At 37.5% G+C, this 22581-nt stretch overlaps 1 protein-coding gene across 1 annotated transcript in view; it reads right to left on the minus strand.

Annotated features, from left to right (window-relative positions):
* The window catches only part of CFAP44 (cilia and flagella associated protein 44), a 40383-nt gene extending 20533 nt beyond the window's left edge, over positions 1 to 19850 (minus strand). Inside the window, 14 exon segments of the mRNA XM_050331246.1 lie at positions 1774 to 1926; positions 3568 to 3678; positions 4639 to 4848; positions 6793 to 6887; positions 8154 to 8253; positions 9321 to 9368; positions 10000 to 10155; positions 11102 to 11266; positions 11810 to 11924; positions 13391 to 13607; positions 13926 to 14028; positions 15071 to 15233; positions 16279 to 16456; positions 19847 to 19850. Coding sequence (XP_050187203.1) covers positions 1774 to 1926; positions 3568 to 3678; positions 4639 to 4848; positions 6793 to 6887; positions 8154 to 8253; positions 9321 to 9368; positions 10000 to 10155; positions 11102 to 11266; positions 11810 to 11924; positions 13391 to 13607; positions 13926 to 14028; positions 15071 to 15233; positions 16279 to 16456; positions 19847 to 19850 — 1818 coding nt within the window.
* Between the last annotated feature and the right edge of the window lie 2731 nt (positions 19851 to 22581).

Here is a 22581-nt window from a genome sequence, read left to right on the forward strand (position 1 = left end):
AAGTCTCATAAATGAAATCCAAGGTGGTCCTGGCATTATACACATGGAATATCTAGAGAAATCTCCTTTCTGTCAACTAAGCAGAGATCAGTCATGGGACTCTCCATTGGAATGCCCCATTTCCCTTCTCTAAAGTATTTAACTCATGGTCCTTTGAAACAGAAATAATTCTGTATGAGAAGCAGACTTCAACATGTCCTCAGAGAGATTATTCCAAATATTCACCACTATGCATACTCCTTCTGCAGAACTCCTGTCCTTTGCCTGCCCAGAAGAAAGCAAAGTATTATAAGGCTGAACTCAGATTTCGAAGATCTAATGCATCCTTGATGTAAAGAAAAAGAGAGAAGCTGTAATGGACTTTACTTTTTCTAAACAATGAAGGGAAGATGTGCAGAGTTATCAAATCTTTTAAACTCCTTTTCCATTCAAGCCTACCGTACCATAAACAAACATCATTCTCTTCCTAAGAAATTAGATAGCAAATCATAATAAAAGGTCTGGAAGGGATCTCAAAAGAACATTATTTTTCCCAAAAGTCGAATCAGCAAAGCCTGAAATATTATCAGCTGATATTTGTCTGATTTACCTTTTTAAAATCTCCTGCTCTGGGGACTTTACAGACTATGAAAACTATTCCAGTGCTACACTACCCTTACTGTGAGAAATCTTCCCTTGCATCTTATCTAAAACATCCTTGTTGTAACTTATTAATTATTGATATATTTCTAGAGGAAAAATAGGGCAATTAATATTCTTTCTCTCTGTAGAAACCTTTTCAAGTTTAAAGATTTATAGTGTCTCCCAACAATATTTTTCTCCTTAGACTACAAAAAAAACCCTACTCAAAAACCCACAAAAAACCAAACCCCAACAAAACTCCATACATATTCTTTTAATCTTTCCTTTCATATGTATGCTTTTATCCATTCTTGTGGATCTTACTGGGAAAAAAACCACCAAGAAATCTTTCTCCTGAATACTGACTTCCTCCAAGTTATAACATGAAATGAAGCTTTGCCTGACATTCAGTAACACACCATTCAGAAGATGGGAGCAGTTAACAGAGAAGGCAGAGAAGTCACTAACAACAGAAGAGAGAGGCTGTTGGATTGTGGTGGACTGCAGATGGGACGAGAGCCTTCTCATTGGAGTTCTCCTCCTGAGCCTCACATCAGCTTGCTTTTTACTTTCACAAAATTAACTATAGCTGAGAGCTGGCATAACTCTTTCTCTTTGGCCCCACATATTCTTTTAAAATGCTAGCTGTCACTCAGAAATAAAGCACACACCTTTCAAGTTATTATGACAGTTAAGAAACCAGAAATATATAACTGCTGGGGGGGGGGGGAAGATGTGTTTCATGTTTGCCTCAAGGTCAGTATATGAGTGTTTTATAACTGTTCAAAGGAATTTCCTATAGGGCTAACATCAACCACAAGAAACATACTTTTGGTGAAAATTACCAAAATTAAAATATTTTGAGAACTAATGCACTATACTACCTTTCCCTTTCACTAATGCTACCTTCTAATTATAATCAAACTGCACATCCTGCTTTCAGTGTGATGTATGTTCTATCTGAATACACAAACAACAACTTGTAACTTTAAATGTTAAAGCACAGCCACAAATGGACTCTACCTAGCCTTCCCTTTCAAAAACTTAGCCAAAATCCTGTGATGCAATACAGGGACTAGAAACCATTCTGGGTATTTTTTTCCCTCTGGCACAGCAAAGAACATGAAATTCTGCCAAAGGAGAGTTTTTTACCTTGATTCTGGATTTAATACTATAAAAATGGAAGTATTGCGTTGGCAGGTTTTTTATTTGATAGGTGGACACTGTATCCTGTTTCCCAGGGAGAGGGGCAGGAACCTGGACAGCAAAGCCATTCTCACAAAGGATGAGCAGTGTGCTCTTCACCTGTATAAAAACACAAAAAATACAAATACAGGGCAGATGTATATATGAAATAAAGACTTATGAGGAAAAAAGTTAGTCAGCAGATGCGTAAGGGACAAAGCCAAACTCCAGCCACTCTTAACTGTGCTCCTTTTTAAATGGACATCAGAAATCAGTGAGCTCCTTTTACGCTATACATGCTAGGCAAAGTTGAGGAATTGAAGAAGTCCTTGCCATGTACTAAGCAGCTATAATTCTGACATTGCTTAGCTTGGAAGCAGCGTGATGATATTTTGGGAGCTTGTTTAAATTAAAAGATGGATCTGACCCAAGAGTTAGGAGCTGAGGTTTTGGGTTGATAATTGTATGAAATTTCATATGCTTCTATACTAAATAAATCCTTTATATATTCAAGACTTGGCTCAGAGTCTTGCCAAATGCTATTTAGCTTTGAGTTTGTTTGTTCTTTGATAATACGTGCCAAGTCCTTTAAAATGTAAAGTTAGGAAGAATAGGTGAGGGTAATAATTATTTAGAGTTTTGAGATTTTAAAAGACAAGTGTGTATTTAGTTTCAATATGGAGAACAGAGAGAGAGGTTTATTTTATCTGATCCATTACTAGAAATGTGCAAAAAGGGCGTATTAGAGTTGCTATGGAAACCTTAACCAGGACTGATATGGCTCTTGTTTCTATAAGATCTCGGTTTAAAAATGCATTCATTAAATGTAATGTATTCAATCACCAAGGTGCTTTTTTAAAATGCAAAATAAAGTAGTGTAACAGATGCTTGTACTATGTTTAGCAGGTGTTCACATCTAGCAATGGAGACCTGATACTGGCAGACGAAACTACTCAGTCAGAATCTAACATGTCCAGGATACAATAGGTGCTTTTTCAGTATGTAGTACTTGTCTTCAAGGAAAGGACTCAAAATGCAGCTGTCACATCAAGATCTGTCACATCAAGATCTGTCACATCAGCAGTAAGACAGAAATCATACCAGTCCTTTTGCCAGCACAATTTTCAGAAGTTGCAATGAACAAGCAGCGATACCAACACCTTGCCACTGTGCGCCTGTATAATGTATCATGGCAGCATCTAAATATAATGAACAGTCTCTTCTCTAAACAGGGATACTGGACCAACCAAAAATTCAGATGTTACCCTAACCCTAAATTACTTTTTAAATATTACCAAGAATCGATTTGGATATGTCCTGACACACTTCAAACACAGAATGGGAATTTCAAGAAGCATCCAAAACCTTTCTAAATGTAGTCCAAAAGCCTGTTTTATCATGGGCAGGAGTCACAAGCAATAACACTCAAATAACATCCTTTATCAAACAAGACTAAGACCTTCCAAAAGATAAGGAACAAGATTGTTTCTTAAAGGTAGCAGCTCAAAAAGCAAAATCTTGTAGTTTGCATTATCCAAGGTCCAAAATATGTCCAAAATGACTGAACTAGTGATACAGCTACACAGAACCTGTCTTTCATGTTGAAGCAGTATGATGAACAAAGTAGCAAAACATCTTTTTCATTTTCTATAGAGAACACAGCTAGAGTCATGGGTCTTCATCTATTTTCACTGCAAGTTCTTTTCAAAATTATATTGTAATGCTGTAGGGAAGGAAAGAAAGCAAACATGCACTACTCACATGAGAAGGTGGAGACCACTGTAATGCCTGTACAGGCCCAGGTACACAGATAAATCCAATTGGCTTGTATTCATCTTTAGCAGCAAAAAAGAAAACGGTTTTGTCCTTACTCTGAAGGAAAAAAATAAAAAACAAAAATAAAGATGACAACTGAAACAAAGCTGATAAAAAACTCAAAAGACAGTAAGCACTTTGTGATATAAACACATAATTCCTTTTTTTTTTTTTTTTTTTTTTTTTGCTACAGGTGCCTTGGTACTTAGAATTGAATTTCCATGATGATTACTGTGAAGAAATAAAAATCCTGCCCAAGTTGCTCCAGGGCCATGAATGCACCCATAGCCCTTAATTGCTCTCATGGGCCTTCTCTGTCATCCCGAGCCATGTGCTTTCTGACCATTGCTCCAGGAGTTCCTTTAAAGCTCAGGCTCAGGCCTGATTTTTCAGATAAGACAGCACAAGCTGATTTTGCCAGACAACAAGAAAATCCAAAACTGGTGCACAGCATGATTCATGGCAGCTTAAATCCTACATTAGGTGAAATGCATGGCAACTCAGCTCAAGGAACATGTTAACTGCAGATGGACTCATCATGGCTAAGGACCAGCTTTTAAAAAGAGAGACCACATTAACTTGAAATCATCTCAAAAACTACCAGGCACACTGACAAACCGACTGGCTGACCCTGTGGTAAGGCCAAGCAGTGCTGGGTAGCAGCTGGAATGCTGCCAAGGTGGTGTATAAATGGACTTGCTTTTACTAATTCCAAGATCCTACTAAACTAATTCCAAAATGAACCAAATCCATCTTCAAAGGGGATTACAGAATTCACACTAAACAGTCCAGTAATTCACAATATGAATTGTTTGAATTGCATGGTTGCTTTCCTTCAGAAAAACAGATGTGAGTGCAAACAGATCCTTCTCCCAGAAGTGCAGAGAACTACAACAAGCAATTAACAGCAGTAACAGAAGTATCACTGCATTGTCGGTGAACAAACTTTACCTTATCTCTTTAAATAATCTCTACATTTGTGGCTTAATAAAAATAACCAAAAGAAATTATACATACCCCTGTGGCAAACACATCTCCATTTCGTTCATATGCCAAGGCTGTAACTGCAGCAGAATGAGGTTTGAAAGCCTGTTTCAGATTTATCTCTGCCCTCTCTGTACTGGCCTGTTCTGCACGACCAGGCAATTGTTTGGGATCATAAACTTCAACTAAGCGAACAACACCATCTTCAAACCCCACAGCAACTAGACCTCCTGTAGGATTTACCTTAAAGTGAAATGAAGAAAAAAATAAGTGTACATCTGAGACCTTAGAAGAATCCGTGTGGCACATGCTCTTTTGTTTATCTGTAACTCATCTTACATGGAAGTGTTGCTGAAGCACAAAGAACATTTCATACATGGGAAATGCTGTTTATTCTCTCTAATATGCTACCATAAAGGAAGGGAGAGGATTGGGGGTTATTTTTTGGGTTGGATTGTGTTTTGGGTTTTTTTAACCAGTAACATGTCATTGAGACTGGAAATATTAATGAGGATGTGGTTGCAATGTCTGAGGAAGAGGTAATTCATACTGACATAAAGATATATTGGTAGCTTCTTAAGAGAAGAGTTGGAACTCAAAACAGAATTATTATATTACTCTAAATATAATACTGAGCACCAAATGTAGGTATGATTTTGAAGAGGTGAGGGGACGGGCGTGGGTCTGGTTGACTCCATGTAAAGCACAAGTGTCAACAGGGACAGCTACTTGAGATGGAAAATAGGAGTTTTTACCGTAAGTCCTGTAGGTAAGCCAATTGCTGCCAATTAAGACACTTGAATTGTGAGAGAGAAAGGTTAGCAGAAACAGGCCTGTGTTTTAGCTGGATATAGCTGGACTTGCAGATTTAGCTGATATTAGCCATACATGATAGTGCCTTAAAGTCATTTACAAGCTGAGCCAGCTCCAGACATGGCACACTAGAAATGAGACTAGAAGCAGAATTGCTGTGTGGAGGAGGTAAATATAAATGGATAAGGTTTACCCATTTGTCCAGATCCTGCTGAATGGCAGCACAACCCTTTGGAGTATCAGCCACTCCTCTCAGTCTTGTATCATCTGCAAACTTGCTGAGGGTGCATTCTGTTCCAGAGTCCAGACAATTAATGAAGAATACTGGCACCCATTATGACCCCTAGGGAACACTGCTAAAGACTTGCCTCTAGTTGGATTTTGTGCCACTGATGCACCCCCTGGGGTCTGGCCATTTAAGCAGTTTCAAATCCATGTCACTGTTCACTTATGTAACATGTACATTGCTAGCGTGCCTATGAGGACATTATGGTATACAGATGCTCCAAAGTACGCTGGATTAAATTTTCTTAGATTAATAGCACAGATTTTCAAATACATTTGAGCACCTTAAGCTGGATGTGAGTATCTAATGGGATTTTAAATGCAGCTAGGTAGACTAAGTACCCTTTGTTTCTCAGACAGTGTTTAGTAACAACTTTCACTGAGTCAGTTTTGTGATGCTGTACAATTTATTGTGGCAGACAGCTTACCTCTTGAACGTATAGGCCATAACCTAAAAGCATCCCTGAAAGGATGAATGGCCAGAATTGCATTTAAAAAAGCACTCTCCCAATGTAATCCTCACCTTGAAAATTCAAGTAAGTACTTTCCTCCTAAACTTGCTTGTAATTAATTCACCAGGCTTGCAACATTTCCTCAAGAACATAACTAGACACTGTTTTAATTAAAATTAGCAAATATGTCTAAAAGTGATAGACTCCACACTCCACAAATGATCAGTTCTGGCAACAGTTTTTTATGATTTATCTCCGAATGTTTGTGGATTGTCTGGGCTGTCATTTCAAAATGTGTTGACTAACTCGTGTTAATTGACAATTACTCTGCGTGGGTTAAACAGAAGCTGTTAGTCTATAAACTAAGATTACTTTCCAGACTGCACACTGAGATCTGATTTTACAGTCTCAGGAAGACACAAAGTAGGATACCTGATAACCCATAGTAAAGTCAAACTGTACACGTACTATATACGGACATCCTCCTCCACAAAATTACATACATACTCCTACAGTATATTCCACCATAGCCTAACAGTGACCTCTGTCATGCCTTGTTTGCTGAGCAGACTTCTTGATGCTGGCAGGCTCATAGGCCCCTTCATGAACTTTTGTTAACATGCTAGCAAAAACTCACAACATATGGTGCCCATGTCAGTGCTGTTCCTCCTTGTTTAAACTTAATTTCACTCAGTTCAATGTTGCTGCTGAAATCATAGATACGCACTGACCCTGTGTGGAAATAAGACAGTAAGAATTTCTTTCTTGCAATATCTCTTACATGTTAGGATTTACAGAGAAATGTCTATTTATTTGACTTAAAAGCTGGATAGAATGTATTTTTTTCTCTTTTGAGTAACAAAATGCCTGCCTGGAAAGACTTGACCGATAGTTACAGAGTACCACAGCGAGCATGGCATTCATGAACAAAACATATTCTTTCTTCACTCTTTTAACTTACACAGAAACAAGAGTTGTCAAGGCTAAGAGTTGTAGCAAGAAGTTCCATGCTGACCATCCACATGTAATTTTCAAGTAAGCACAGAACTGTGGCATACTGTAAGGAATATCTGTACTGACAACATAGGAAAAGATGATATGCCGAGGGATTGCCGAGGAAGGAAAACATTTAAAGGGAGAGAAATATTTAAAGGGAGGAAAATGGGAAATTGTCCACAGAAGATCCAGTTTCACCAGAGGTAAAATTAACAGATTCGCAGGCACACATTTTGGTTTGCATAAAATTCCATTCCAGCTGGCATATATCCAAAGTGTCATTTGCTCAACTGGTAGGAGTTTGTCTTCACGCTAGAAGAGTATGTGCATTGCAAAACACAGACAAATTACAAGATACTACTAACAAAAATTGAATTAAAAGACCTTGTAACATTTTCTGAGCAGTGTAAATGACATTGATGACATTGTTAATGTTCTGGCCAGTCGTTCTTCTTTCAAAGCACAAAAAAAGCTAACAGTGAGAGAGAGACCTAAATGGCAATCTTTACACAAGTCAAATAACTATGCCTATAATTACATGTTATCTGTTGTTCAGAGCATAATAGGTACTGCATTTTCTAAGAGAGGCACAAATATTAATATTCACAATGGCTTACACAATGCTAGAGGTGTATGTAATCCCTTACAAAACAAAAATCCCAGCACTTATCAATCCAAAGTCTTGAATACAAGTGCTGTTATTCAAACCAGATGTCTCATCTTTTCAGACGTTCCTTCAGAACAAACAGAATTTACAGTGTTTCCTATTAAAATCTTCTGTTGTTAAAATTCCAGATTTTTAAGGTGAAACAGTCTTAATGACTTGTTTCAAAACAGTAATGATTTATTTGCTTTAACTATTAAAGAATTGTGTGGAAAGTGACTCTGCAAGAGCAAATACACAACTTCAGTATAAAACAGAACAGTTCCAAACCAAGCCTCATTGCTCTTTCCAAACCAATCATGGCAGTGGTATGAGAGGAAAGAAATAGTGGCACTTACGGTCAAGAGCTGTGGTGGCCATAAGGTATGTAATGGGAGAGACACTCATGGCCTCAATCCTCCCAGAGTGAAAGGTACACAGGCACTCTGGATCATGGGTCTGCAGTGGGAAACAGAAGAAGAGAAATTCTGCTACGTTCTACAGCTGAACTTACAAGGTACTACAGACATTTTTGGCAAACCAGGAAAATCTAGAGAGGTGCTCTTTGTGTGAACAAAATCTGTCAAGTACGAGATATCTGTATGCAATTCCCTTTATTTTATTTAAATGTTCATAAGAAGATCATGAGCAAAATTAGCATAGGAACATTGTGTTCATTTAAAAGTCCATCATTTTCTATGTGAATATAAAGGGGAATGCCTTTTGTTAAGTGGTTTCAGGCTTGGAATTAATGCTTTAAACAATGAACTGTTGCTCTGAAGGCAAAGAAAATGCTCTCAAGTTTGGGCTTATGCTGCCTGGGTAATCATTTCATCATCCAAGGAATTCTAGGTTTTGTTATACATTTTTTACATTAGTTTTTATAGTATGGTTTGTAGGTCTTTATTTACTATAAAATTCTTGAAACGCATTTTACTTTTCACGGCAGAGTTTTATTCCACTCACAGGATTGTTCCGATTTACTTTAATATTCTCAGGAGCAAAAATTAAATGCCCCTTTTTTCACCTGTGTCATCTATTTCTCCATCAAAAACATCCCAGCAGTAACACTGATTACCAGTAGGCTAAAACATGTCAAGTGTGTTTCATCTTCTCCTTGTTTTTTCTAGTTCTTTCTGTCATTTAGAGACAACAATAAGGATTGTTTAAAACACCTATCTAGATAGGCTATATCAACAGTCCTTGAACTCATTTCCTGCATCCATGCAACTTTCAATTAGTGGTTTATGAAAATAAAACTTCTTTAAAGGAGCTTGAATTTGGCAGTCAAAATTTCAGGAATCAAAAATCAAATGACTCTATAATCCTGCACAATCCTTATAATCTTAAATTTTAAATTTTTAATGAAAAAAAAATCTGTTTCAGTGCTAAAATTTTCAACTGTGCAACTTCATAAAACACAAATTTTATTGCAGATGCAACCAGTATATTTAAAGGATGCAGTAGGATATGGTTCCTATTACAAAGGAACTGAAAAAATCAGAAGAAAGAAAAAACAAGCTTACCATATTTGAAAAAGTCAAATCCAGCTTCCAGATTGCTCCATTTGTATCCTGCATAAGCAAAAATGAAACATGTAAATAGAGTATTTTCAGACTCACTTTAGAAATAAAACTGCACACTTAAAAATTTCGTAATGAATATTATTGTGAAACAGAAATTACTAAATGTGATGATGTTGGTCCTATGCATCCCATCCATCAGATCAGGGTTACAGAACTTGGACAACCCTTTTTGGCACTCCTATTCTTATGACGTTCTGCTTCTGAAAGCCAAACTCTCACATCTCATAAACTGAAGATATAACATAGCATAACATAGCATAATTCAGCTTGTAGGGACATACCACGATCATCTAGTGCAACTACCTGACCACTTCCCGGTTGACCTAGAGTTAAAGTATGTTATTAAGGGCACTGTCCTCTTAAATGCTTTTTTAACACTGACAGGCTTGAAACATAAACCACCTCTTGAGGAAGCCTGTTTCAGTGTTTGAAATAATAAGATTATATATCTAGAGAGAGAGAGAGAGAGAGAGAGACAGAGACAGAGAGAATTTTCTATATATCCAGAAGAAGATTGAACTCTACCAAAAAGAAATGCACTGATTTGTAATGGACTCCTGCTGTTACTTAACATCACCTCCCTCATTCTGTGTTTTTCCACAGAGATGTATGTACTTACCTGAGCGTACCAAACAGTCTGTCCCTGGTCCTGAACTTTTGACATGAAATTCAGGCTGACATTCTTACCAACACAAAGTTCATTCATAGGCTCCACCTCCAGTAACCCTGTGTCATCCACAGAATCAGCACCATCTATTATCTCAAAGTTCCACACCTTCATGGAATTGGAAACATTTAAAACAAACAAACAAACACCACTTTTTTTTGTAAGGCCAGGTTGTTTTCATACACAATTAATACAGAAATTCAAAATTATAAGAAAGCAAAATCACCATTTTGAATGTAACTTAGAACAGTGACAGTAGCTTAAATTCATCCCTGGCCCTAGCAGAGCTATACCTGGCAGCTTCAGAACTATAGAGAGTAAATGATATGTGGGCTCTTGGCTTTGCTGAGGCAGCACAAAAGAATGGGAAATATAACACAACCATGTTCTGCTCTGTGGGATAAGGACGAGACATCAGCTAGCATGTTCATATTCAAGTGAATTTTCCTAATGGGATAATATCAATTTATAAAACACAACAACAACAAAAACTCTAGGGCGTTTGAAACCCTTCACTGTCTGTAACAGTCAGTTTCCCGTTGATTATCTGGGTCATTTCACACCCCAGCACAAGACCCATCATATCTTCACTTCAGTGTCTTTAATCTCTGTAATTTTAACATTAATAATCTGAGGTTTCAAATACTCAGAAAATTAATTTCAAATATTCCTGCAGTTTATTATTTATTTTCTAAATAACACCACATGTATTGATAGTCCTGAAAATTATAAAGAATGACAAAAACTGTACATGAAAAAAATGTTAGAATGCAGGCAAGAGCAAAGCTGTTAGAGAACAGCTGAAAATTACTTTGATTTACTACAGTAAAATGTGATTTATTTGTTATTGTTAAACGGGGAACACTTTGTGAATGCCGTCTGATTCAAACACATACCCTGTGAAGATGTGCTCTTATTTCAGTTTGTTCTAAAAATTCATTTTCAGAAACTGCACTTCAAAATTTCCCCCAAAAACCTGGCTAGGAAAGTAAGTAACCTTTACCTGTTGACCATGTATTTGCACTGCTAAAGGCAGAGCAGAAGGAAAACTCACCCGAATGAACCCATCTTTTCCAACAGTGATAAGTTCTCCTTCCTCAAGAACTAACTGGTTGACAGGGCCATGGTGACAAGGCTGGTGTCCCTCTCGACAGAGCTCTACTTTAATGAGGCCCCCTTCCCAAAGCAGCAAGTTGCCCCACTCAGTTCCTGAGACAACCTTCAATGCAAATGAAGACAAGCACATAAGCACGTGCACTTCATTGTGCAGAAATACTAGCAAGAACCCAGTTAACATTTGTGGCTTCCTTCCATGAAAGCATTAAATCCATAGCAAAGTACAGATATTCCCAAGGGAAGATGTAAGGAGTGAGAAGGTTCAACCTTTTAGCAATGTGACATAATTTGCATGCACTGAAATGGGTAAAGATTAGGACTAACAGTCTTTGTATTTCTGTAAACTAATGTTTTCACTACCCCATTAGAAGACCCTCAGCTCTAAGCCAACAGAGATCTTTAGTTGGTGAATTACAACACTAACCATATTTTTCAATTATTATAAAGCCAGACAGGTTTTGGGTTAATTAATGTCAATATTATATAATCAGAACAAGGCTCTAATATTATATTATCATCCAGGGTCTAATTCAAATCACTTTGAATCAAATAGTAACTCTCCAACTTATGTAGTAAACTTTATACCACAACCTAAGAGGGAACATAAAATCATTTGTTTTCCTTTTTGTCATTTTTTCTTACTTACCTTCCCATCAGGCAGCTCCACAAAACCTAAAATGTCGGACACTGCTGTTTTTCCAAACCTGCCCAAAGCTCCTTGTAACTTGAGACCAGTTAATGTGAGGGCCATCTTCCAGAATCTGAGTATAGAAAAAACATCCCTCTCTGATACAAGATTTTTTACACACTCTCCAGTCCCTCTTAGACATTGCAATACTCTTACTAGGGCTGTTCATTTATTACTATTTTTCGCAGGAGAACTTGTGTATTTTCTTTTGAAAATGAAATAAAACTTTGTAACTACACAAACATTTCCCTATACAAGCTCCTATGAAAAAGCTAGGAAAAGCATTTGGAATGGGCAGAATGAAGATTAAATTACTATTTAAAATTAAGAAGTGTAAAATCAATCGCTACATCTTTCCAGCTACAACCCCTACATATAGTTAGGGATACCTATTTTATTCTTGCTGTCTCCAGTGCATGATGCTCAGCTTTGTAAATCCAAGGGACTGAGGTCTTCACTGAATGCCATACAAGTACTCTTGTGGACTTGAACTGTACTATAAAATCTTACCAAGCCAAATGTTTTGTCCTAGGTCTTAATAGTTCTTTTTTCCATTACTGCATTACAGAAAAATTAACATCTGCTGCAATTAGGAATGGTTCACTGTGTGTGCAGAAGACATTACCTTTAAGATAGTGTCGGAAATTGAAATTTGAGACCACATTTGGGTGAAAGCTCATGTTTATCATGTTATAAAAGCTATGCCAGAGTTAATTCATAGCATTTTAGCTCAAAAGAAAGTTTACAGGAGAGTTTGTTTTGTCAGATTTCCATAAATAATGCATTCTAAATAACTTTTGTTCTGGATCTAAATAAGTAATTTCCTATTTCAGACCCACCTTGCAATCAAACTATAAAGTAAATCTCAGGTTTTGATCTGATTCCTCTGCTAAAATTCAAAGAAACTTTAGATGTATTATAATTTTAAAGGTATAATTTTTATTACAATAGAATCCCATTCATATCTTAAATCTCTGCTGTGTTAACATTGAGTGCTAGGTAAATACAGAACACAAAACTAGAGCTTAAAATTCTTGTTTATTTTTTATTACAAATGGATCCATGAACTTACCAGAGAAGGGAAGAATATCTTTTGTAAGCCTTCCTTGGAGGCTTTTGGTGAGATCAGAGGGTTTCTGATCCTTGACTTGGCAACCAGCTCTAATGGGTGCCCAAACAGCAGATAACTTCAAGAAAGTTAGAAAGCCCAGAAGGCATATATGTTATGTTACCAGCTAGAAGACGTGTATATATAAATAGTTTTTATTACTTCTCCCCAGTGCCTGTTGAAATTATAAGAATGGAGCCAGTGGTACTGACACTTAACATCAAGCATCATCCTTTTTGGACAGTGAAGGTGTTAAAAGGCTTGTTTGACTGGCTGAAGGATTTGAACTTCCCCATTTCTGTAATTGTAATGCCTGGGTAAAATAGCATTCCTCATTGGTCCATGTTTGCCAGTGATAAATTCCTGTTAGTCACCTTCTATCTATTATGATTTCAGAGGTGATATGTATGAATCCTAATCAATAAACCTACTTGATGTGTCCTGATCCAGATGTAGTTAGATGCTCTTCATTCTCAGCTGAAAACCTGACCTTGTAAACATCCTGTGCAAAAGCTTTTGACCTCAGCACAATCTCTTCTTGTTTCCAGTCCCAGATAGTCAGCATATAGTCAGGGCTGCTCCCAACAGTGGCCAACAAAGTGCCAGCACGGTTGAAGTCACCAAAAACATAGGCTTTCTCTGTTCCACCTGAGGAAACGTACAACCTCAATACACATGCACAGGAAAGAGGTAGAAACAATACAAAAATCTACTCAGAAGGAGCTCAACTTTCACTGCAATTATTTTTTTCAACAGTTAATAGTTCTTGGTTGGCTATCTCTACCAAATAAAAGTTTCCTCCCGGGCAATAATGAAAAAGCTTGAAACCAGTGTTTTCTGGTTTTGCTGTGAAGGATTTAAATGTTGCATCTCCTTCTAAACTTAAAGTGACCCACTACTCCATCTGCTGGGATCTATAAACACTAGCCCATCTGTGTAAAATGAAAACAGAACTTTTTACACTACCTCGAAGTATTCTGTAGGGCCTCAGTGAAGGGTATTTGTAGACGATAAGGTTTGGCTTCTTTCCTTTTTCTCCTACTGCAAAGTACTGCTTAGTAGGGTGTGCCTTGAAAAAGCAAAAGTCCTGTTGCATGCTGTAATGACACCTTTGTCTCTATCCTGCTAGTTACTGAGTTATTGTATTTACTCACTCATTAGTCAAAACATACTGCCATAAATACTAGGTTGCATTTTTCTGTGCATTTATTCTGAACAACTGCTAATCTATTGCTCAATATCAGAACGAAGCCACTATGCACACAAAATGGTATATTGCACATATATTCAGAACCATGACAAACTGTGAAATAACTTGCTTTATGATACATTCTTTTACTATTTCTACCTCACTCAACCCTCACTAGCTAATCTTTCCACAGCAGCATTTGTGTCAGCAGCCATCTACTTCTGAAGCCATCAACTTCAGCAGCCAGCTGCACAAAAGCCATTCTGAATGACACTATTCTGAAGATGTAAAAATGTACACTTTATTCCCCAGAAGAGGCTGCTTACAATGAAGCAGAACAGCCTGAGGCTGGTAATCTGAAAGCCTTGTTTATGTGAAAAAAACCTTAGAGATGGCAGAGCTTTCACAGGGTAAGGTGCTTCAAATTCAGAGATAGCACTTCAGAGTTCAAGCTCTTGGTAAGTTCACTAGAGTGAAACCAGATACTTTTTCTCTTCATTTGTGTAGGAATTTGATTTTCTAAATTTTGATGGCAAGTAAAACTCTATACTAGTATCACTATGACTAGGACACATGAAGTGTTAAAAAATAAGAGGCGCTATGAGCCAAAAGATTTTTAAAATAATTTAAATTAATTAAAATGAAATTAATTGTATTAATTTAAATTAATCCCAGCTGGCACTTACCAGTCTTTTTAGGTACCTGAGCCTAAGACTGAGGTGAGCAGATATTTATCCTCTGCCAATTATATTGAGGGAATGAGTAGCCTACACTGCATGGTTCACACACTCCTCTGATCAATACCATACTTTCTTACATATATGCATGTGCAGCTGTAGAAATCTCCCATATCTGGCAATCAAGCAAACATTTTTTTCCTAGACAGTGACTAGCATTCTAAAGCAAGAAACAAGAGCCATACTGCGATAAATCCAATTCCACCACTGCTGCTGCTCCGGAGATATCTCTGAGATTTAGTTTTCAGATCCTGGATCACCACCTGGTTGCCTGCTATATACACCAGTTTATGGCTGTCCATCATCTGCAGGTTTACAGATCTGGTGGACTCATATCCAAAAGAATATCTGGGAACAGTCCAATAAGGAAAAGATTAGACAGTGGCTTTCTAGAAAAGTTTACTAAGTGGATAGGAATGCTTAAACTGAAACTGAAATGGGAATACTGAAATTAGTGACTAAAAGCCTGATGGCAGGAGATAGTTTTCTTCAGTGTACAGTGAAAAAATATATCAAGCTTCTATAAGCGAGAGGAAGGCACAAGTGAAGGCCTTCTAAAGTTCACATTCCATCCTTTCCTCTCCACTACAGGCCACACCTCTTGCTTCTGCTGGATCCTTTGGAGCTGCAAGGAATTCATATTCTATCCATGTTCTCTTTTCAAACAGATGTGAGAGATGTGCATCAGATTACTAGAAACTGTTTCTACAAGCAGAGAGATCAAACCAAGAGATCAAACCAAGACAGCTTTCAAGCTCACTTCTTAAACATTTATAGGCAGATGTAGAGAAGGGAAAATCCAGTCTTCAACAGCAACTGAACTGTGTTTGCAGAGAAAACCACCAGCACATACGGAAGTCACATATCATACCCTACTTGACCATACCTAACAAAGGATTTATTGTAGCTCTTAATTGATGGGCATCACTTCCTTCATTCTACCAGTTTAGATCTTATGAGCACCAGACTACAAATCTACCTGGTTTCTTCCCTACTACCCCCTAAGTACTTCTGTGAGGAACTATGAGCTACACAACAGCTCTTCTGCCCTCCCCTCTGTTTCTTGTGTGGTTACACAGGAAGGGAGAGCTTTGCAGTGGACATTCTTATGCTAGTCTTCTGCCTGGTCACATTAGCTTGTCCAGGATCTATTTCTACAGGAGTACTTATGAGAGTAAGCACTTTGTCTATTAAGAAATGTTTATGAGGTCAAGACAACATTTATGATTAAATTCACCTAGAACCATAACTGGTCAGGATTCTTACCTGTGTCCCAACAAAAGGCATTCCATTAACGCCACATAGGTAATTTCAGATTTGACAAATGCAATTTTAAGACCACCTATTAAATATCATTAGCTTTGAATTTTCACACGCTCAGCAGAAAGGATACTTAAGAGTAAGGAGGTTAATGGGTATCTCAGAGTCTTCAGTGACAAATGGTCGTGAATGTACATCTTCAAAATTATAGAAGAAGGTTTCCGAGAGTTTCCTTTTTACCTCCTCAGGCTTTTTTTGTTCTTCCGAGGGTACTTCACTCTTCCCTTGGTCTTCTGACTCACCTTCAGCATCTCAGAAGTGGGAACATAATGGAAATTTATATTCACCATAAATTTTACGTTCCTTGCTGATATTTGCACCTAACCTCAAAAGGGGAGGAGTCACACATCCTTTGCCTCCTTTGATAGAGTACTAAGTACTTCATAGCTCAAAACAGGGGTGCCATGTCTTAGTAACTACTGGTCTGTAACAAGTGCTCCCCCAGGCAGAAAAATTCTGAGACTGTTAAGAACATTGATTTTAAAACTTAGATACTTACCAAAGCAGCTCAGTTGAGGTTTGCTTTAGGTCTCAGCTTTAGAAACCAAATAAATTTTAGAGTGTCTCTTTTCAGTAGCTATTGAACTCACATTGTTGTACAAAACAATTAGTAAAACCACATACAACCCACCACCAGAAGACACCATTGTTCTCCAAAAGTCACACTGACAATGTGTGACACAGGGTAGTTCTTTGCTGGGTTGCAATGCACAATGCCATCGACTTGACTTCCAACTAGTCATAAGCATTTGCTGAAAGTAGTTTCCAGTTGGATATCTCAGGACAAATCCCCATTATCTATTTTGTAAGCTTTTCATGCTGTCTTGACCTTTTTCACTCCTAGGTGTTCCATGAAAAACAACCAAAAGGGATCATCAGAGAGTAGCCATGGGAAAGAGCAAAGTTAAGTCAACTGAAGGAGAGCAGAGAAGCTCAGTCACTGTATCTTGATGGCACTGGATGAGATGCTGTTCATAACAATAACAGTGAAAAAAAATGAAAACTAGAAAGTACTGGGGGTTTTAAGATTGTGCCAACATCTCCTCAGTGGACAGCAGTACTCAGCAATGCTCTCAGTGTCTGACTCAACTTGCTCCACTTCCTCCTGCTCCTCTGCAGTTGGTGATTCCTTTGGAATACTATTTTTGTTTTCTTCTGCAAAGTATAATTGGGATCACTCTCCTAGGCATGAATTCCTTGGACTACCTTGCTCACACATGCCATGTTAAATAAATACATAGGTCTGCAGTAGTAAAAAAATCCCATCTGTCCAACAATGGACTTCCTGCTGTTAGCAGTTACTGTAGGGAGAAGCTTGCTTTCAAAAAACAGTAATTTAAAATTTAGGGGAAGGAAAGAAGCATATCCTATAACCAGAAAAAGAGTTATAACAGGAAGATCAAAAAAATTCCAGAAGTAATCCAGTAATACATCAAAAAATTCTTCCTAAGTGGATTTTGTTATCCATGCTACCCAGATGTAGTATGTTAGATGACATAAAAGACACCTGAAATAGACACTGGACAGGCATTTCAAGATGAAAAAGATGTTAAAAAGAGAAATACAGGCCTCTGGCTGAAAGAGTCTGGTGGAGTCAACACCTTGATTGCAGTATTAGCTACAGAGACAGGCTAAGCAGCAAAAACTTTCAGGGGAGGGACTTTGTGAGCTGAGGGACAGCAGGAGCTGCAGGTACAGTGGTTAGCCCAGAACTTCACTTTGACCAGAGTCAAAATAAAATTGGGCAACACCAAGAGCAGAAACTGGAGATGAACACTTACTATTAAGGAAACAGTTACTGGGGGGAGAAGATAAAAGCTACTGTAGGTTCAGTATCGAAATCACTATATAATGGGCAGAAAAACTCACGGACACCACTAGGATCTTCCTGTTCATCTTCTGTTGGTTCCTCATCATCTCCCTCCTGTTCCCTTGGAAAAGATGGCATGTCTCTCTACCTGGTGGTGGTGAGGAGGAACCTTTAGTATTTTTGCATTCATCTGCCATTTAGAGCATTTTCATTTCCTCTCCAATGCTTTGAGATTCCCAAAGATAATATTTGCCTTCTGTCTGTACACAAACATGGATAACCCAAAGATATGTCCTACTTTGTAGAGTGAATTAATTGGTTCAGGTTTCAGGACTCCAGGCTCTGCATACAGTGCTACAGAAAGACTTTCATCTAAATACTGTGTAACAGGGGAAACTGATTTAAACTGATTTAAATGTTTTGGGCTTCTCTTTAATATACTGTGTGGGGAGATCTGTTTTTGAGACAACAAGACTATTCCTTCACCTTTCTGATGGACTTCACTAAACTATCAGGATGCAGACATTCTGAGAGCAACTAGCATCTCAAATGGAAAAGCAGGAGAGATGAATCTTTAAGAAAAAAATTACTTTTCTTCAACACATTCTATAATAATGGAAAATTAATTTAAGAAATTAACACAATTTTAGAAAAATTGAAAAACGTAAACAGCTTAATAACACACACACACATGATTTTTCATCTTTCAGACTATTATTTTCAGAGTCCTACAATTTCACTAGTTTCTATTATCCTTTGGAGTGGAAAATGTCCAAATTTTTCATAAAAACCCCAAACCATTGACCATTTTTACAAAAGTCTCAGAAAGAAGTAAAAAAAGCATAAGCATTCCTCTAATTTTGTTCTGCCTTCTGATTTCAAAGGTGTTCTCCATTTCCAAATGGCCAGTCTTCGCGAGCGAAGATCCGGGGAAGGTCTTTCCACCTTCCAGCCTGCGCATTGGATTTTTTAGGTGAGACACAGTGTGCGCGGAACTGAGCCCACCCTTTAATCCTAAGGTTCATCTGCCGGGGCCAAGCGAGCTTGGACGGTGGCAGTTCCAAATAAAACACCTTAAAATGAACATTGAAGCAATTTTTTGCAGATATTACTGTTATAAAAAAACTATCAGAAATCAGAAAATTCAGAAGTTGAATGTAAAGAAACCTAAATATTCAGAATAAGAAATATAGGCAGGATGCAAGCATATCTCTCTTTATTTGTGGCGTGAGTTTGATTACAAGGAAATGTTCCTAAATATGCATTTCCTGTTTCTGGCTTTGGATCAGAATCCATTTGGGAAAAGATATTTAGAGGAATTTCATACTTTTCAGATATTTCAGGAAAGGCAAAATGCCCAAACATAATGACATCCAATAGAAGGTCAATGAGGACAAAGAACTATTGCAGATATGTAATTCTTGTCATTAAATATCCAATCTTCATCCAAGGATTCTGAGTCTCTGCCAGACTCTGACTTTCCTGCATAATTTCACTTAAGAATTACCAATGAGCTTTTATCCCTCAGCAGTGCTGAGAAAAACTTGAAAATAGACATTCGGAAAGTTTTACATTTAGAAAACAAATGAAAACAATTGCAATACATCTCAATATATTTAAATGAAATTAATGAGTTTTTAATGGGGTGGCAAAACTGATATCACTGAAGTTGAAGAAATAGTTATAGACTATTTGCATAAATATATAGCGGAGTGTTCAGAGACCTGAATTCTAATTCCAAACCCAGTAATGACGTGTACAATTTGTATCAGCCATTTCACCTCTGGCTGTCTCAGTTATCTCCTCTGAAAAATGAGATAATAATACTTACCCATCTTAGCAAAGTGTTTTGATATCCATAGAGAAAAGAGCTATAAAATTTCAAATTATTGTAGCTAATTAGCAATCATTTATCTTCTAAAAATTAAGACTATCATAGCTTTCATTATAAATTAATTCCTATCTGGAAAATGCTTTAGGCTGAAACAGGGTATGAACATTTCTGCCTGCATTGATATCTGTGTTCTAGTTAAAGAAATCTATTGCAATGTCCATTGTGTATATTATTGTGATACCGTTCAAGCACTGTGCCAAAACAAACTTTGAATTTAAAGACTCAGAGGAGGCTCAAGGCGGTAACATGTCTACTTTGGCTGCAGACTGTGGGTTTCATGAGTTGGCTGATCCACAGAATTTATGTGCAGGTTCACCACGCTGAAAACATGCATTTCTCCAAGTGTTGATTATCTTTTTCTGGTTTGGGGTTTTTTTTGTTTTGGTTTGGGTTTTGTTGATTGTTTGTTGTTGTTTTGTTTTTGGTTTCTTTGAGACAGATTTCCTAAATCAGAAAGAATTAAGGCTTTTGATACAGAACACCTGAGATAGTGGCAAGAAGAACTGGTGTGACAAATCTAGTGGGCAAAAAGCAAGTTAGCAGTCAGAATTTTTCTGCCAACAGCTGACCAGGGCAGTATATTTTTCCTTCAGTCCTAGTAAATCAAGACACTGACTTGGAACACTGTACCAGATCCACATCAGTCCCACCATTTATAAGAACTCAGTCAGGAGTGAATTTGTTTCAGTGGTCGGTGCTGCAAACTGTAAATTTCAGCAAAGCTTCATTTTCTTTCAAACTGCCCTTCTCTTAGCTTGTCTTCTCAAAGGCCACAGAATGGAGAAATGTGTTCATTCTGGTATACGCTTTCAGTTATTTCAAAACCAAAATGTTTTTAGCAGTTTTGCTCCCACACAGAATCCTTGCATATGGGAGCTTCTTAAAAATTCTCATCTCAGACAATTGCCTCATTTATTCAAAATATAGCATAATTAAATGAAATGGATGTTTATTTGGTAACATGTAAACAAATTCAGTGAGATGACACCACTTTCTTTCTAGTTTGTCATTCTACACTTTTCATCTTTCCAGAAGAAAAGATGTTTAAATGTGTAAGCCTCATAAATCCAGTTCTTGCCTTCATAAACCCTGTGACTGACACTTCACCTGCATAAAATACATCAAATTAAATAATTATCAAAATGCAGCCTATAGTTTTACTGCAGAAACAGATCATATCTAATAGTTATTTTAAACTGTCTCTGTCCTACCATTAAGCAAGTGTGTTTAAAAGGCATCACCTATAAGATTTTACATCTATAGAAGAGGGATAATTCTGTTCACTAATCCAGGATATGTAGAAATAGGGAACAATTAATGCTGAACATAACTGCAGTGCTACTAGTACCAGCAACAAGCAAGAGATTAAAAATTCATCTCTACATTGTGCTACTTCTTCAGGATTTTAGTTTTTGGTTCACCTTAAAATATGCCATTTTTTGTAGAAAAGCTTTGGCCATTAGCGGGCTTTGGAAAAAAAAAAAAAAAAAAGACACTTTGTCTTTCTTTCAGAAGACATTGTTTTGCATGTTACTCCTTTGTCTTTATTCCACATGAAAGAACTCAGTTTGTCCCAGGACTTCCAATCCTGACTGCTCTTAGCACTGCACTATGATTCTTAAAGGCTACCACACTCTGCTCTTTCTGACCAGGGAGTAGCACTGGCCTAAAATATGGCTGCAAAATTTGGCTGTCATGAGGGGTGTCTGCCAAGAGGAACTACATACTAGTCATCTCTTCCAGGATGAGGCATCTTCTTGAAGTCTAGCTCTGCTTTGGATGTGTCAGATTTCTCCCCATCTGCCAAGTCCTGCTTGTTTAACTCACTTTCAAATACAGTCTCCTGTCTCCTCAGCACTTTTTTTCTGAATCTTCCATTTCTTTATGAAAAACAGCAGACCAGTGAAAAACTGGCCTTCAGACCACATCAGAGTCCATCAGAAATTTACTGGGCTGCTGATGAGCACAAAATGTGCAAGCAAGAGAGTTCTGCAAAATTTTTTGAGTTCACTCAAAAATACATTGAAGTCTTTTAGTGCTTATACACACAAAGAAAAATATCTAAGTGTAAATCAGGCATAGCTAACCAATGCTGTCTGTTAATCATTATCCATCAGCATTACTACAGAATTAGTAATGAAAGTCAGTTTTAGGCAAGCAGCCTAAGATCCCAAGGGAAAAAATTCTGTATGAGAGAATATTGCTGTCTCTTTTACAACAGCTGTAAGACTTAAGAGCAAGGAAAATAAGAGAAGATATCAGTTCGCACAACAGGGAAGTCTGTAAATTATTTACTAGTCAGAGACTGAGACGGCAAGGAAAAAGCTACAAAGCTGGATCTAGACACACCGCCTTTACCATAGCCCCATTGTCTCTTTTTCCCCCCATCAAGGAGAGAAAAGAAGTAGATGGAGAGCCCTGCTTTAGAACCATACTATTGCTATGTTGCACACGTGTACAATATTTTCTTATAAAATTAGGAGAAATAAAACCCAACTCTAATATCCAATTTACACCTAAAGTAGCCCTCCGTATGATCCAGATATGCTAGCTCTGTCTCATGCAAGCAACCATTTCAAGTGTCTTAAAGTCTGCCTTGTCAATAAAGGTTACCACGTTTTTATTAAGTAGAAACTAGAGCGGGTGACATCACCAGTTACTCATTAACTTAG

This window comes from Myiozetetes cayanensis, unplaced genomic scaffold (assembly GCF_022539395.1).
Source record: "Myiozetetes cayanensis isolate MyiCay16 unplaced genomic scaffold, myiCay2020 scf5-8, whole genome shotgun sequence".
Lineage (NCBI taxonomy): Eukaryota > Metazoa > Chordata > Aves > Passeriformes > Tyrannidae > Myiozetetes > Myiozetetes cayanensis.